The sequence below is a fragment of the Esox lucius genome, chromosome 23, assembly GCF_011004845.1.
Source record: "Esox lucius isolate fEsoLuc1 chromosome 23, fEsoLuc1.pri, whole genome shotgun sequence".
Lineage (NCBI taxonomy): Eukaryota > Metazoa > Chordata > Actinopteri > Esociformes > Esocidae > Esox > Esox lucius.
In genome coordinates, this window is record NC_047591.1 from 14,880,960 (window position 1) to 14,896,578 (window position 15,619).

General features: G+C 44.7%; 2 protein-coding genes across 5 annotated transcripts; one reads left to right on the forward strand and one right to left on the reverse strand.

The window, feature by feature from the left end:
- The first annotated feature begins 2,137 nt into the window (after positions 1-2,137).
- On the forward strand, positions 2,138-12,452 carry ints13 (integrator complex subunit 13). 4 transcript variants are annotated; one of them, XM_020043054.2, is made up of 17 exons: positions 2,138-2,263; positions 4,247-4,495; positions 4,676-4,750; positions 5,167-5,369; positions 5,892-5,972; positions 6,133-6,223; positions 6,397-6,525; positions 8,864-8,948; positions 9,076-9,168; positions 9,367-9,456; positions 9,572-9,750; positions 10,217-10,384; positions 10,477-10,631; positions 10,941-11,171; positions 11,428-11,561; positions 11,736-11,871; positions 12,009-12,452. In XM_020043054.2, the coding sequence occupies exons 2-17, from the start codon at positions 4,271-4,273 to the stop codon at positions 12,043-12,045; spliced, it is 2,112 nt and encodes a 703-aa protein (XP_019898613.2). In that variant the 5' UTR covers positions 2,138-2,263; positions 4,247-4,270; the 3' UTR covers positions 12,046-12,452. The 4 variants fall into 4 exon arrangements, with proteins under 4 accessions (XP_019898613.2, XP_010885734.2, XP_010885736.2 ...); XM_010887432.4 differs by lacking the exon at positions 2,138-2,263 and adding an exon at positions 2,783-2,945; XM_010887434.5 differs by lacking the exon at positions 2,138-2,263 and adding an exon at positions 2,960-3,096.
- Positions 12,453-12,695: 243 nt separating this feature from the next.
- On the reverse strand, positions 12,696-14,870 carry LOC109614952. The gene is made up of 3 exons (XM_020042670.2): positions 13,922-14,870; positions 12,953-13,803; positions 12,696-12,893 (listed from the first exon to the last, which is right to left on the reverse strand). Exons 1-3 carry the CDS (start codon positions 14,790-14,792, stop codon positions 12,696-12,698), a joined length of 1,920 nt encoding a protein of 639 aa, XP_019898229.2. The 5' UTR covers positions 14,793-14,870.
- Positions 14,871-15,619: the final 749 nt, after the last annotated feature.

A 15,619-nucleotide genomic window follows, 5' to 3' on the forward strand; every position in this document is an offset into this window, starting at 1 on the left:
TGCAGCTATCGTCAGCGTTTTCATGTAAGAAGGTCTGTGTATTTTTAGACCAAAGAAAATATAATTTCAAGTTTCTGATAGAAATGCATTGGCACCAAGTGGTTCGCCATATACAGCAGCTATAGGCCTCAGTGGATACAAATACAAGTTGAAATGTAATCAATTGTCAACTGGCATAAACTCAAAAATGGTGCTGGGGTTTACAGTTTGAGTCTAATTTCCGGGTTTCCAGGCTCAGCCCACTTCCCCTATGTATTATATTTATTAATTGAATTGTCTCATATGGTATTACAAAACAGAAATAAACAGGTATGTACACTGTAACACGTTTAATTGAATTTCAATAACCCATTTCCATGTTCAACCTGCTGCTTGTCCTACGTCATGCCTTAACTGCACTCAGCTACTCACACTAACCCCTAAACCCTCTTTCAAGATGAACAGGTAAAACAGTTGTGGGCAACATGAACCATGTATGGGTCTGCACCTGTAATCAGTTCGTCCTTTTCAACACCCATTAAACCATTTTCACCACGTCTTAAAGGATAGACAAATGAACCAATCAAATCTTTCCAGAAAATGTTTGCTTTGGGTGTAACAAGTGCGAAAATAGGCATATCCCAATTTAATAGTTAATACAAAACCAAAACGAATGCTATGTAGTACAGCAAAGGAGTCGCAGCAGTGTGGATTTATGTATATAATGTGATTAAGAAGGGGGACATATCACCCTAAAAAGATGTATTAGTTAGACATCTCCTGTGTTGTGCCAACTATACAGTACTTAGATTTGTCTTTTTAGTTTTAAGTCTGATAACTTTGTTGGAGTGAATATTCCAGTACAGTAGGTGGCGACATGCACCTTGAAACAACTGGTTGTAGTCCGCCATAATAGTTTTATGTAAGAAGAAGAACCATAGGGAGATCATAGACTGTACGCTTTCTCCACGTCAAAAAATACAGCCACCACTGCCTCCCCATTCACCTGTGCCTTCCTGACCTCCGCCTCTAAACATAGAACAGGGTCCATAGTACCCCTTCCCGAAATATACTTTGATATGGAGCTACCAACCCCCTGCTCTCCATGAAAAACACCAATCTCCTCACATTCATCTGTTCCATAACTTTACAGAGATGTGATGTCAGTGCTATCAGCCTATAGTTGGATGGTTGTGGAAGGTGGGGCTGCTGATTAAGCACGGAATCATGGGGGTTGGAGGCAGGACTTACAATTGGATTAAAGACTTCCTGTTTGGTAGATCAATTTAGGTGAGGGTGGGGACTGCGTTGTCCGGGAGAATGGAACCCCTCAGTCCGGTGCTGTTTTCGATCATGATTAATGATGTGTACTGTCTGGTTCAGCAGGGTGTAGGTAGGTCGCTGTATGTTGATGATGGGGCATTGTGGAAGAGGGGTAGAAATTTGACGTATGTTGCCAGGAAGGTTCAGGAAGCGGTAGACGGGGTAAAAAGATGGGCAAGACAGTGGGGTTTTAGATATTTAGACGAAAAGACCATGTATGTGTCATTAATTAGATTGGTGGTGGACTATGGGTGTATAGCTAATGGTTCAGCAGCAGTGAGCACACTGGAAAGGTTGGATAGAGTGCAGGCACAGGGGCTTTGAGTTTGCAGTGGGGCATTTCAGACATCATTACATTTGAGAAGGCAGTTGTTGATTAATTACTGGGTTAATTTGCAGGGACATGGGGGTTTGCACCCTACAAAAGAGGTGTTGTTGGGGTGCTGGGAACACGGTGGGAGGGAGAGCTTTGGGTGGGTGGGTGGGGGAGTATTTGGCGGTTTACACTCTTGTAGTTAGGGGAGTGGGTGTGAGTGTCACTAAAAGGGTTATGGATCACATGGCGGTTTACACTTTTGTAGTTAGGGGAGCAGGTGTGAGTGTCACTAAAAGGGTTATGGTTCACTTGGCGGTTTACACGGCTGAACTTCTGGCGGTGCAGTTTGCATTGAGATGGGTGGAGGACACGAAGCCGGATAGGGTGGTTATTTGCTCTGATTCATGTGAGGTGTTAATCAGTTTGCAGTCCTTCAAGTCCACTAGGCGGCAGCACATTTTAAACAGGGTGTTGGAAGCACATGATAGAGCAAGAAGAGATGGGATGCAGGTCTCATTCATGTGGGCTCCGGCTCATGCTGGGGTGACTGGAAACTAAGCAGCCGATAAACTAGCGAAACAGGCCCTGGTGAGGGGGGAGATGGACGTGGTGGTGCCCTTGAGCAGGGTGGTTGTGTGGAATGAGGTGAGGAAGGTGTGGCAGGATCAGTGGAATGTGGACACCAAAGGAAGGCACTTGTTCCAGATACAGGGTGAGATGGTGGATGGAAGGAGGGCAATTGTGAGTAGGGAGGACGAAAGGATTTTGACTAGATTGAGGGTGGGGCACTGTGGATTGCACGACACGCTACACACGATAGGGAAGCATCCGACTGGACTGTGTGACTACTGTGGGGAAGCGGAGACGGTAGACCATGTCCTGAGGCAGTCCAGGCACTACGAGAGGGAGAGAGAGAGAGGTTGCGATAGGGTCTGAGGGCAGAGGGCATGCACTTGTAGAATGTGTAGAATCTATGTTGGGGAGGAGGTGTTCGGGTGCAGTGGTTAGGTGTCTGTTTGTGTTCCTTAGAGAAACTGGGTTGGCAGGGAGAATTTAGGTCCCTGAAGCTGGCCCACACTCCTTTACAGTAGGTGGCGGTAATGCACCAAAACTGTTGGATGCAAACCGCCGTAAAACCCCACAGAAGAAGAAGATCGTAGACATACGATTCATACCCGACATACACGGTTCCGTCAATAATAACAATACGTGCGACTTAGGTTTTTTTTCTCTCTCCGGCATTATGTAGACTTTTTCACCTACATATGTACTTATTTGGATAACAATCATCAGTATTTACGTTGGTGGAAAGGAGACATATAATAAGGTTGATAGCTATATTGCGTTGAAAACCACAGACAACATGTTAAATTAATGTTAAAATATGCTTGATAGCTTACGTTAATCTGTCTAAGCTAGCGTTACGTTAGCAAGATAGCTCGTTGTTAACGTTCGAAAACCAATAGTATCGCTCACAGGTACTTATGCAAAAGTTTAATCTTCTATACTAGTTAACCAACTTACGTGGCTAGGTCGAGTGTTTTGAATGAGTAAACAACGGTAAAATAGATAACGTTAAATTATACTTAATCCTAACAATATGCAGGAGCCATGATTACTTTTCTTAACTTGTAGCTAGATAGCATTAGCCAATTCTTTAGCCACCTTTTGTTTTGGCGTATTTCCACTAAGGACTTACCCGAATTAATTACATTTTTCCATCTACGAGGGCCGGCACACGTTTCATTGGGCCACGGCTTCGGCAGACCTACTATTCTTATTTGGTGCCTGGCCACTGGTACTTTTCAGCTGGCATTAACAGCTGAGAACATGGAATAACAGTCCACGGTTTGCACCTTTTAACACATAGTTGTCTTGATGACGCAGAGGTTGTTGATATATTGACCTTTTTTTCCATACTTAAATGTCATCTCATCTGTGTTTTTTAGCCAACAGCATCTATGTGAGGAGGTGCACCGCAATTTAGGCTATATCTATATAGATGTATATATCCATATCTTGAAGCTGTGGTCAATTTCAGTGATTCATAGTCAGTTTTTAATGTCAGTTCTTCATAATTGTAATGTGGTCGTGACTACACCTGGGTTATCAGGAGTGTTCATCCAGTAAGGAACAATGTTTATATTTTAGGAGGGCTAACAATGGGGGAACTGTAAAGAGCAGAATCTACAAGCCATATTCATTGTAACTTACACATTCAATAACAGCAAGTGTGTTTATTGCAAACAGCAAGTGTGTTCATTGCAAATTTATTACATTGCAATGGGGCCTTCAAAAAAAGACAATACTTGCTGTTAGTAAATGTCCACCTGACAACAACCTTTGTTGGCCTTGTTGATTTGGGTCTTTGCAAGTCCCCATTGTTAGCCCTAGCTAAATGGACACACTTCTTAAATATAAAACTACAGCTTAAGACAAGCAAAACATTGGTGGAATAATGGAAATACCATTGAATGTTGTTAATAGGACAACTTCCTCTGTTAGCATAGCTATGGATGACAATGTCAATTGGTGCTAGTAGGTAGATTGGAATCACGCTCTTTTCAGCTGAAATATGGGGGAGATGGCACCTTTTCCTCCAGACTCTTCTCCTCTGTCATCACACAGAACTGATCAAGTGCTGAACCAGAGATGAAGCTGTTCTCAGTGTCCCACAAGACGGCATTTGTGGTCGACCACTGCCCTTACATGGCCGAGTCCAGCAGGCAGCAGGTGGAGTGTGACGTGTTGACCAAGAGCCGTGGCCAGGGCGTGATCCCCCTGGCCCCGGTCTCCAAATCCCTGTGGACCTGCGCTGTGGAGTGCTCCATGGAGTACTGCCGAATCCTCTATGACGTCTACCCCACTAAGAAACTGGTGAACAATTTTTTTTTCTCCCTCTCCTTTGCCTATTGGTCCAGTATGTTTTAGCTCCGGGCATAACATAATCTAGTCTAATCTAGTGTTAGTGTGTTGGCCAACACTGTATTATGTAATATCCAGAACTGGCCACAGCACATGATAATTCTTAATTTCTTAATTCTTAATTTTCTCCAGGTCAACTACATTGTTAGTGATTCAGAGTTCCACATTCTGAACAGCTGGAGGCAAGAGGACCAAAGCACTCATGAGGTAATGATTTACTTTGTTCAAGTAACTGACATTTATCAATAGGTTAACAATTTTGCACAACACACATTAAGGCTTTTGCTTGGACTTGCACAGTTGCAAACACACCATTAAGTCCCGATAACCAGAATTAATGTTTCACATATTGGTCACATGCTTAAGTTCTGGGTCCTTACATGTTAAAAGAAAAAATGTTAGAACAAGGAACTAAAACGAATGAGGCCCATTACCCTTTCTATTTACAAGTTACTGGCTGAGTGGCCTCTCCCATTTCAACATTCAAAAGATGCAACACCTGTGAAATTGTGATTACATTTTTTTTTATTTGAACCACTCACTGCCTCTTCTCATCTCATCTAATTTCAATAAAGATAATCACTTGACCTGCATCCTTTTTATTAATTAAATCCCTGTGATAGCTTATGTCTGCTCTGGCAGCTGTGGGGCCACCTAACCCACGGGAAGACCCAGAGTGTTGCAGCGTCTTGCACGGCCTGGTGGCAGCGGTAGAGTCGCTGTGTAAGATCACGGAGTACCAGCACGAGGCGCGCACCACCCTCATGGACACGGCCGACAGGGTGGCCAACAGGGGGCGCATTATCTGCCTCACAAACGCAAAGAGGTAACATGGACAAGTCTTTTTCTTTTTAAACTGTTTTTATGTAAATATTTTGTCATGTCCTTTTTTTTTGACAGCCTAGAAAGGGCTCTACGGATGCATGGATACACCATGAACTGAGGCTGTTATTGGGGTTTCACGATTTCATTTGAAATATTTGAAATTTTACGTTTTCTACATTTCTAAATTTGGTCTTCAAATTCATGAATGGCAGCCCTGGACTATACTCATAGCATAGTTGTTTTTTAAAATAACTTATTTAGGTGTTTTCTCAGCCTTTGGTCATGTTTTATCTTTCCCCCCGTCGTGCAGAATGTGCCCGAGGAGTCAATGGTTGGGGTCTCAAAACCAAATAAAACAAATAGTAGAATTGGTTAAACATGGCAATTAATGGACTGCTCACAAACTTGGTTATGGTGATCCTCCTACTAAGCATACACAAACTTGGTTATGGTGATCCTCCTACTAAGCATACACTGCATTGATGTACATTTTAATAAGACATTGTGTGATAACATTTTACAGTGACACCCATGTGAGAATGCTAGAGGACTGTGTGCAAGAGACCATACTAGAACAAAACAAGATGGCAGCCAGCTCGGACAGGTCAGTATTAGCTGAAGATGGGACAATTTATTTGGTTTAAAGAGAAGTCCAAGATTTATGGACAGATGTTTTGTTGGAAGAATCAAAAGGACATTGATTTTCAGGTTTTTGCTGGATTTTTGTTATGTTAATCCTTCGGGTTCATTCTCTTGTGTTTCAGACTGATGCCCATCCAGCAGTGTGAGCTGGTACTTGTCCACATCTTCCCTCAGGGGGAGGACACCCTAGTCTCAGACCGGCCGAAGAAAGAGGTAGGTTCTTCTCAGGGTTGCGGTAAAAGCAGCACATCACAGAATTAATCGTACATGGTTAGGAATCAACATGTTTGCAGAAGTTACTCAATTCCACGGAGACAGCGGACGCTAAAACATTGTCATCCGTACTTTTTGTCTTAGTCATCCACATTCGTCCTCCGTACCTGCAGGTTTCCTCTCTGCTGACCAGCGAGGTCCACAGTGTCAGGGCCGGGAGGCACCTGGCCACCAAGCTCAACATTTTGGTGCAGCAGCACTTTGACCTGGCCTCCACCACCATCACCAACATTCCTATGAAGGTATGTTCTCTGCTGGCCCTAGCTGCAGTCCCTCACCGAGCTCGCTTCATAACCTTACTAACCCCCACCCTTACTAACATATATCAATCCGTTCTTAGAAGCTGTGTATGAACAGTCTTTAGTGAACAATTTCTAGGGTTGCAACTAACAACCATTTTGATAATCGATTAATCTGTCGATTACTCCTTCAATTATTCGATTAATCGGATTGAAAGGAATACATTAATTCCCAGAATGAAATGCAAGTGTTTTATTTTAAAGAAATTCGTTTTTAGTGTTTTTCTTAACCTTTTACAATGCCTTAATTAAAACAACTGTAGGCAAATTAAAACGTGCAAAAACTAAAGGAGTTTTTATATTATCATAATATAATTTTAAGGCTGTTGGAAAAGCATTTCAGGGTACTACATGAAGTTTGTTGCGAGACCTTTGAATGATACTGTAAATGTTAGAGCAAATTATATTGCATTTTAATACCGCAATGTTTCAGTTGTGGAGAAATATAGAAGTCACCAAATTTGACACTAATGGGCATCAGTAACGATGTGAATGCTTAGCTAGCCAGAGCCTCTCCACTGTACACAAATGTAATGAGCTCAAGTACACCAGTTATGGGAGGTAATGGAAAACTTGAATGCTCAGTGATGCATTCAAGATGAACTATTTCTCAATTAAAAACTCCATGAATACATCCCTAAAATGAATGACGAATTTGTATTATATTAACTTACAGTGCTGAGCTCTCTTCATCTTCTGTCATAAAGGCTACGACGTGTTTTTTTATTTAAATGCGCATGCGTTACAGTCATGCTCCCGTACCAGGAGAGTTCTGCTTTCCAAATTTTGCAATAAACCTTTTTCGTTGAATTGTTCAAAGTAAAGTCGTCCCCTACATTTGACGTTTTTGGTTGTATGCAGTATCCCTCCTGTGTAGCCTCTGCCATCTTTCAAAATGTTTTTTTTTTTTTTTTTTTTTTGCAACGTCTCGTGTAGACCAACTAATCGATATTGACATTTGTGGCCAACAATTTTTATTATCAACATTATCGATTAGTTGTTGCAGCCCTAGCTATTTCCCAGCCTTCTTGGCATCATGATTAGCATGTTGGTCTTACATTAAGGTGAGCCATTTTATTATTGTGGGAGAAAAGTTTAAATTTCCCCGCAGCAAAACAACCAATCCTGCCCTGGTTACACATTTCATTTGCATACACAAATCAATATATTTTGATTGGCCTTTCCATCTAATGCCCCTATTGCTTAACTTGACATAAACCTTCCGAAACCCCAACCACCACAACACCAATGTTCAGCCCAGAACGTCCTGACTCCGCCACTGCTTCCCTGTCCACCATTGTGCGCTATGATTTTATGCCCTGTTGTTTATTTGTTCATCATCATGTTGAAATGTGTCTGGGAAAAGCTGCTGTTTTCATGCTGTATTTTCTGTTTTGCTAGCCCACATTAAATGTTTGCGAGCAGGTCAGTACTCCTAAACACACTCGGAGGGACAGCAGAACACAAGGTTGTGTGCGCTGGTTTTCGTCCATCCACCAGACACCCCTCACTTTTGATTGGCTCCGGATTGTCCATGTGACTTTTCGGCATTCACTCTGAGTGGAGAGTGTTTCGCATGTTTGGTGGATGAGAATGTACGCGGTACGAACCCTGTAGTTCCCCCCCCTCCCCCTTCCCCCCCTCCCCATATCCTGTCTGAGTCCTTGTTGGTACATTCTCTAACTGGGAGAGTGGGTTGGTTGCAGTCCCTCCTTGTAGTGTCTTGCTGTGGTCCTTTGTGCTGTGTTGGGTAGTACATATTGATATCAGACCACCCTCCATCCTTCCTCTCCCACTGTCTTTCCTCTGTATCTACTGTCTCTTTCTCTCTCATTTGAATAGTGATCTATTTCGTCCCCCTGCAGTGATGGGGCGGTAAATGCTTATCCTCCTAGCATTTGCACAAATGCTGCTGTTGTATTTTATTTTATTTTGCCCACAATGTAGTTCCCTGTTATTCATCTGGATTAGAAAGTATGTACAGCCCTTTTTCGCTGAAATACGCCATAAACTCTGAAACTTCAGCAACCACACAGATCAATTTATCTGTACTTTTAATATAGTAAGCATGTAGAGAGAGAGAGCGAGGGAGGGATGGAGGTAGGGAGAGAGAGAGAGAGAGAGAGATACGATGCAAAGATCAGTGGAGGTTTTGCATTTGCTGCTACTTACTGAACCCTTGTTGTGAACATGAAAGCAGCAGGGTGTGTTTGTCTTGACGACAGCAGTGGCTGTTCCACTGACATGGGCTTTTCTTGGTCTTCCTCCTGTGGTTATAAAGGAAGAGCAGCACGCCAACACATCAGCGAACTACGACGTGGAGCTCCTGCATCACAGAGATGCCCACCTTGAGTTCTTCAAAAGTGGTAAGGTTTAACAAACAGCAATTGGAGAAGTACAGGGGACAAAGTTAGTCATTTTCAGGTTGGCCATAAACCTCTACAATAAGCATTAATTTCGACTTCCTGTCATCTCTTCTTTTGTGTTGTGTAGGTGACCTGCACATGGCTGGTAGTACAAGTAGAGACAGTGGACTTAAGGAGACAGTGACTCTTAAGTGGTGCACTCCGCGCACCAACAGTGTCGGTAGGCACCGTGAACCCTGGGAAATGTTTTGAATGTCTGTTGTTGTGCGAGCTGAAAGAAGTCCGGCTCAAATTGCATGAAATTCTAAAGATGAAATACTTTTTCTTGTAAATCTACATGGTTTGTAACATTCTCCTACCCTTTTCTGGCTATTTCTAATTTCTGGAATGCATGTTTGCATGTGAACGGGTTGTTTAGAACTGCATTACTGCACCGGAGCCTATCGGATCTCACCTACAGATGTCAACAGCAGACCCTCATCCTGTTTGACCAACTTTCTGCTGAACGGTGGGCCTACGTATTGTTTCCTTCAACTCTACCTTAAATCATGTCAATACGTATGCTACACAAGTACTGAAAATGAATTTGCTTAAAAATGCCCAAATGATTGACTGCACTGCAGGTCGCTCAGTGCTGCTGGAGCAGCCCAGGAAATCGGGGTCAAAGGTCATCAGCCACATGCTGAGCAGCCACGGCGGTGAGATCTTCCTGCACGTGCTCAATAGTACACGTTCAACCCTGGAGGACCCGCCCTCCATCAGTGAGGGCTGCGGAGGTCGGGTGACTGACTATCGCATCACTGTAAGCCCCCCTACTCCTATTATCCTGGCCTCTACCCTGTAGTGACCTCATCACTGTAAGCCCCCCACTCCTCTTAGCCTGGCCTCTACCCTGTAGTGACCTCATCACTGTAAGCCCCCCCACGCCTCTTATCCTGACCTCTACCCTGTAAGCCCCCCACTCCTCTTAGCCTGGCCTCTACCCTGTAGTGAGCTCATCACTGTAAGTCCCTCACTCTTTTTATCCTGGCCTCTACCCTGTAGTGACCTTATCACTGTAAGCCCCTCACTCTTCTTAGCCTGGCCTCTACCCTGTAGTGGCCTCGTCAGCAGTCCTGTATTGACTTTCTGCAAGCAAACAAAGTAGTGAAGCTGGCAGTGACATAGTTCCTCTACCCCTGAACAGTCGATCCATCATTGATCTTAATAGAAAAAACACATTGTAATTTGAGAGTTTTCTACAGTCTCTTTGTCACGTATGCTTCTAGGACTTTGGTGAATTCATGAGGGAGAACCGTCTGACTCCTGTCCCCGAGACCTTGGATGCTGACGCTTCTGAAAAAATACCATCGGAGAGGGCAAAAGCCCAGCTGGAACGTCACACTCGCTACTGGCCAATGATAATCTCCCAGACCACCATCTTCAACATGCAGGCGGTGAGCAGGACAGGAGACCGTGTTCACCCACAGGACTGTGTTTTAAAGCCATAAGACATTCACTGTCTCTCTCAACCGTGTGTGTGACCCAGGTGGTTCCCCTGGCTAACCTCATCGTGAAGGAGAGCTTGAGTGAGGAGGACGTGCTGACCTGCCAGAAAACGGTTTACAACCTGGTGGATATGGAGAGGAAGAATGACCCTCTACCCATCTCCACCGTCGGATCCAGGGGCAAAGGCCCCAAAAGGTAGTCCGTGCGAGAGATGAAGCCAGGGAGAGCCTGAACGTGTGACACGACTGTGGGTCCATGGGTGTCTCCCGACACTTCTGCAGTGTACTAATGCATTGCAAACAAGAAACACAAGCGCTGCTCTTGTTTTACCATACTAGTCACTTGTGAAGACATTTCACAGATTCCCATGAGGAAAGAAGGCTGGTTTTGGGGTTAGGTTTAGGGGTGTAGGGTTAGGGAAAATAGGATTTTTAACTGGAAACCGTTTCTTTGTGCCCACAAGGATAGTAACACCAAAGTGTGTGTTCGTGTTCTGGGATTTAGGGACGAGCAGTATCGCATCATGTGGAACGAGCTGGAGACTCTGGTGAAGACCCATGTGGGGGGCAGCGATAAACACCAGAGGGTTCTGGACTGCATCAGCGCCTGTCGCAGCAAACCTCCCGAGGAGGAGGAGAGGAAGAAACGGGGGAGGAAAAGGGAAGACAAGGAGGACAAGTCGGAGAAGAACTGCAACAAGGACACAGAGGATAAGAGCTGGCAGGAGTCGGAAAGGTCAGCATGACACAAAAACAACACACACCATGTTTTGAGACTGACCCGCTGTAAATCATTTAAAACATTATATACCCGAATCTTGAGGAGATTATAAAAAATATAATCTGGTCCAATAAATATATTTTTGAGTGAATATTGCAGTGTGCAAATCAAAAGAAATTCTGTCATGCTGACCCTCCACTCAAGAATATTTCCCTTGTCTGAATGTAATTGTGGCTTGCTGGTGTCATGCTGTGTTGCACTCCTCCACCAGGCTGAAGGGCGCTCTAGACCGTGAAAAGGAGGAGCAGGTGGAGTCTGAGGTCATAAAGGATTCTCCTGATTCCCCAGAGCCTCTCAACAAGAAGCCCCGTTTGGAGGAGATCCAACTACCTGAAAAAGCCAAAGGTGTGCTTTTCCCAGCGGTGTATTTGTCAAATTCCAAGTTATAATGAGAGTATTCTAGTATCATTATGATGTTTTTTCAATATTATAGCATGAATTAACTTTTCTCTTTATTATAAGTATTTAGCATTTTCTAATCTCTGTCTCTGCGCTTTTTGGCCTGTGGTTACAATGTAGGTCCGGTGTCCCTACTTACAATGTGGACTAACAGAATCACCGTGGCCAACTCCAGGAAGCACCAGGAGTTTGCTGGAAGGATCAGCTCTGTGAACAATAAGGCAGAGTTATATCAGCATCTTAAAGATGAGAACGGGTGTGTGATAAACTACATCGCAGTGGCTCCTAGTTCTGTCTAATAGAAATGTTATTGGAAATCGTCTTATTTTTAAAAAAATGACTGCAGAGGTTTTATGATTCATTATTTGTGGCTTTTCTGTCCACTGTTAACAGAATGGACCTTCATGAGAACGGGAAAGCCGCCAGATGATGTGACCAGTCCCTATGCAGGATAGTCCACTAACACCTTACTCTAGCAGGAGTGCGGGCGAGGACCAGAGGTCATGTCAATCTGCGGCATATGGACAGTCCTCCCCTATTCTGTCAGATGGACAGCGGAGTTAAACATTGGATTTTCTAAGAAATATTTTTGCTTGTTTTTTTTTTTTACCCACGTTTGTATAGATAAGCTCACAAATTGTGTGAAGCAATGAAGTTGTCAACAGGCAGTATTTTTTTCTGTGCCACTGTATCTTTCTCTAAAATGTGTTTTTCTAATGGAGCCAGTGGAACATTAATGGTTTAATGCCCCGATATTAAACAGTGCTTTTTTTGCCAGTGAGTTAGATATTTGTCTGTAATATCATATCTATGATGGAATAAAATGAAGCAATACGACTTTATTAGGATGTTGATGCTTTATGTAGTAATTTTGGTATGTATAAAAATGTCTCCTGTATAAAATACATATTCACAATAGCCCTCATAAACACCTCATAGTGGCATGAATAGTTTGGGTATGAGCATGTGACCTAACTTCAAAGAATGGATCTATGTTGTTTTTGTGCTTTTTCTTCTGGGGGTTTATAATCCCATTGGCCTTGGGGGGAAGGTGGGTTAAAAGACCCTGCTTCATGATATCTACCCTGGAGATATGTTGGAGTGAGATGCTCTCCACTTGCTGGTGTGATGCTCAGCCACAACCTTGGGGAAACAGGGGGAACCTCTGGTTGGAACAGGGGGGGCATCCTTGGTCTTACAGCCCTCAGATCCATGGCGTGACCTGGGACAGACCCCTCTGAGGGCCAAATCGCGAGAGTCCTTGCCTTCACACGGGTTCTACAAAAATGGAACAGTGCTATTGTACAGGTAAGAACCAGAAGTAGGCTGCAGACTACTAGCAGAGCTGTCACCACCCTGGCCATCCAGTGGTAGCGGTCTGTCTGTTGCCCTGATGCCGTGGTGGTATCCATTGCTGGGATGGTGTAGTCAGAGGTGGGATTCCGGGTATCGATGAAGAGGCTGGTGGAAGCCACAGGTGCTATAGTGGTCAGAACATGGAAACAGTCGTGTCTGTATCTCACCACACCTACGCTGCTGATGGGGAACTCTGGGAGCATTGCCTGGCTGAACTCTGGGCTAATCTGTCCGTTCTCTGAACTCATTTCCTCCCACATGGCATCGACCTGTCCACCAGGGCCCTGTCCCTTGCCACCATCAGCCGCCACCTGGCATAAGGTGAAGTTGTACCAAGACACAACCGTGGAACCTGGTGCCAGGGACAGCACGGCCAGGTGGTGGCTTCCAGAGTCATTGAAGAAGTGTAACAGTTTACTCAGGAGGAGCTCTACCCTGTGGCGCTGGAGGAGGAAGGAGTGAAGGCTCCTACGAACTGTGAGGCTGAAGCTGTGACAGGGATCCGCTTGGTTGCGTCGAAGATCCAGGGTAAGGGGAAGTGAGGCAGTCAGGCCCTCACTGTCCTGGGCAACCAGCAGTAGCTGCTGAGGGGCAAACTTCAGGTCAACCTCCAGAGGGACACCATGCAGCGCAAGTCCATCCAAGGCTACCCAGGACCCAAAATACACAGGAGGGCCTTCCACGAAACTCAGATCAAGGACGAGAGACTCTGCTGTCCCATCCTCTGGGTCCACAAAGGTCCTTGATGGTATTGTGTAGTGGAAAGGGAAGCCGACTGTGGCCACCAGAGGTGGGATAGACTGCAACACTTTTGGAGGGAGATTTGAGGGACCTGGAATGCAAGAATGCCGGTCAACATCAGTACAGCCTCAGATGTGTTTGAAAATGGTGGAGGAATTAACAAATGTCATGTGAAAGTGAGTTGTGCTGTGAGAGTTAATAGTACCCACCTGCGATGGCAGCTGAAGGAGAACTGGGCTGGGGAGATGATCCAAGTACTCCAGTTGGAACGAAGCCAGAAGAAACGTGTGTATTAACTGGAGCTGATGAGAAGCTTGAAGTTCCATCATTTTCACCCAAGCCAGTCATAAAGAAGAGTGGGGAGGTCAAAGGGCAGTGTCCTGTGACTTGCCACACGCTGCCGAGTCTGCCTGTGCCTGTGACGCCTTTACAACTGGGCCCCAACGACGACACCGCTGACCTGATGGAGGCTCTTAAGACCAATGCTGGAACACTCAAGGCCTGAGTGATTACGGAGATGCTTGGCGGGACTGGTGCAGAGTGAGGGAGGGACAACAACATAGCGGTCACCAGCTCCTCGTTCATGGAGGAAAACCTCCATGAGACGTATTCAGATTGTTTGTGTGTCACAGCAGTGGTTTGGCAACAGAATCTGGGTGACTCTGAGGAAAATGGCCCTGATGTGTCTGATAGGTTGTAAACTGGATCAACACGGTCTTGTATCTGAGTTGAACTTTGTAGGGGAGTATGTTGTGTTTCCGCACTCTGTGGCATGAATTCCAGAAAATCAGTGGGGTAAGCGTGAATGGAGACACCCCATGTTTCCTCTAGGCTCAAGCAGTAGAGAGGTGAAGTACAGTCTCTTCCTTCCACATCCTTGGCTATTGACTGTGTATACTGTGGGTAAGAGGGATCCAGACTGGGCGGCTGAATGAGGGAGGAGGTTCTGTACAGCTCTTGAACAGCAGATGGTGCTATGGGATGAAGCTGTCCATGAGCTGTTCTCAAGATCTCGACCGTTGTCTGTGGTCTACTATACAAACTGTCAAAAATGTTTTCAAGGTTGGCCACTGTTGGCATTGTAAATACTACTGAATCAATGTAAAATTCTGTCCTTGGTACTGAGATTATTTGAAGGTACAATTCACTTGAGGCTGGTGCAGCTGATATTAGAGTCAAGGACGGTTCCAGAATCATTTGGGTCTCCACTCCACACCAGTATTCCTCAGCCATTATTGGTGATTGAAAATATGCTTGTGATGGTGAGCCCGTGGATTGGGTACCAGTATGGAGAGTCTTTTGATTGAAGTCAGTGGTCGGCAATCCTACCTTTTCACCTTCGGTCCCTGCAGTTGTCTGAACAATGTGGGCTTTATATCTGGTGTCGTGCTCTGTGACCTCCATACCACTAGGCATCAAAGGCACTTGAAATAGGTCTCCGTACAGAGAATGAGATTTTTCAAAGGCTAACTGTTGACTAGTTACTACAATGAATGTGGATGTTACTTGGTTTAGGTCAATCAGTTGTCGAACACTCTCAATACTCAGATTTTTTGAATGTAGGACGTTTGTCACTGATCTCTCTAAACTGAAGGCCAAAGATGTCGCTGTCAATCGCCACTGAAAGGGTTGTGATGTGGTTCTCTCCAGTGGAATAGGTGTGGTTGTTGATCCCTCCAAAGGCATTTTGGACACAGTCCTTGAAGGCATAAACGTTTTTCTCTGCTGGTCTTCCAGTGAAGAAATGGCCATTGACCTCTTTAGTGTAAAAACTGGAGATTTGGTAGCTGGATACTCCAGGTTAGAGGCAAGCCAGAGGAAGATGTGACTGTTTGTCAGAGCCTGACCTGGGTCAGTAAGAAGATAAGTGGTTTTGTCTTTCATAGTGATTCCCACATTGATTCCTA

Excerpts from the sequence above, each read along its gene's own strand:
- ints13 (XM_020043054.2), top strand. The coding sequence starts at position 4,271 with ATGAAGCTGTTCTCAGTGTCCCACAAGACGGCATTTGTGGTCGACCAC. Across the intron at positions 4,496-4,675 it reads TCTACCCCACTAAGAAACTG|GTCAACTACATTGTTAGTGA; the intron begins GTGAACAATTTT and ends AATTTTCTCCAG. Across the intron at positions 6,224-6,396 it reads CAGACCGGCCGAAGAAAGAG|GTTTCCTCTCTGCTGACCAG; the intron begins GTAGGTTCTTCT and ends CCGTACCTGCAG.
- LOC109614952 (XM_020042670.2), bottom strand. The coding sequence starts at position 14,792 with ATGCCAACAGTGGCCAACCTTGAAAACATTTTTGACAGTTTGTATAGT. Across the intron at positions 13,804-13,921 it reads TCCTTCAGCTGCCATCGCAG|GTCCCTCAAATCTCCCTCCA; the intron begins GTGGGTACTATT and ends CTTGCATTCCAG. Across the intron at positions 12,894-12,952 it reads GGGTGGTGACAGCTCTGCTA|AACCCGTGTGAAGGCAAGGA; the intron begins GTAGTCTGCAGC and ends CCATTTTTGTAG.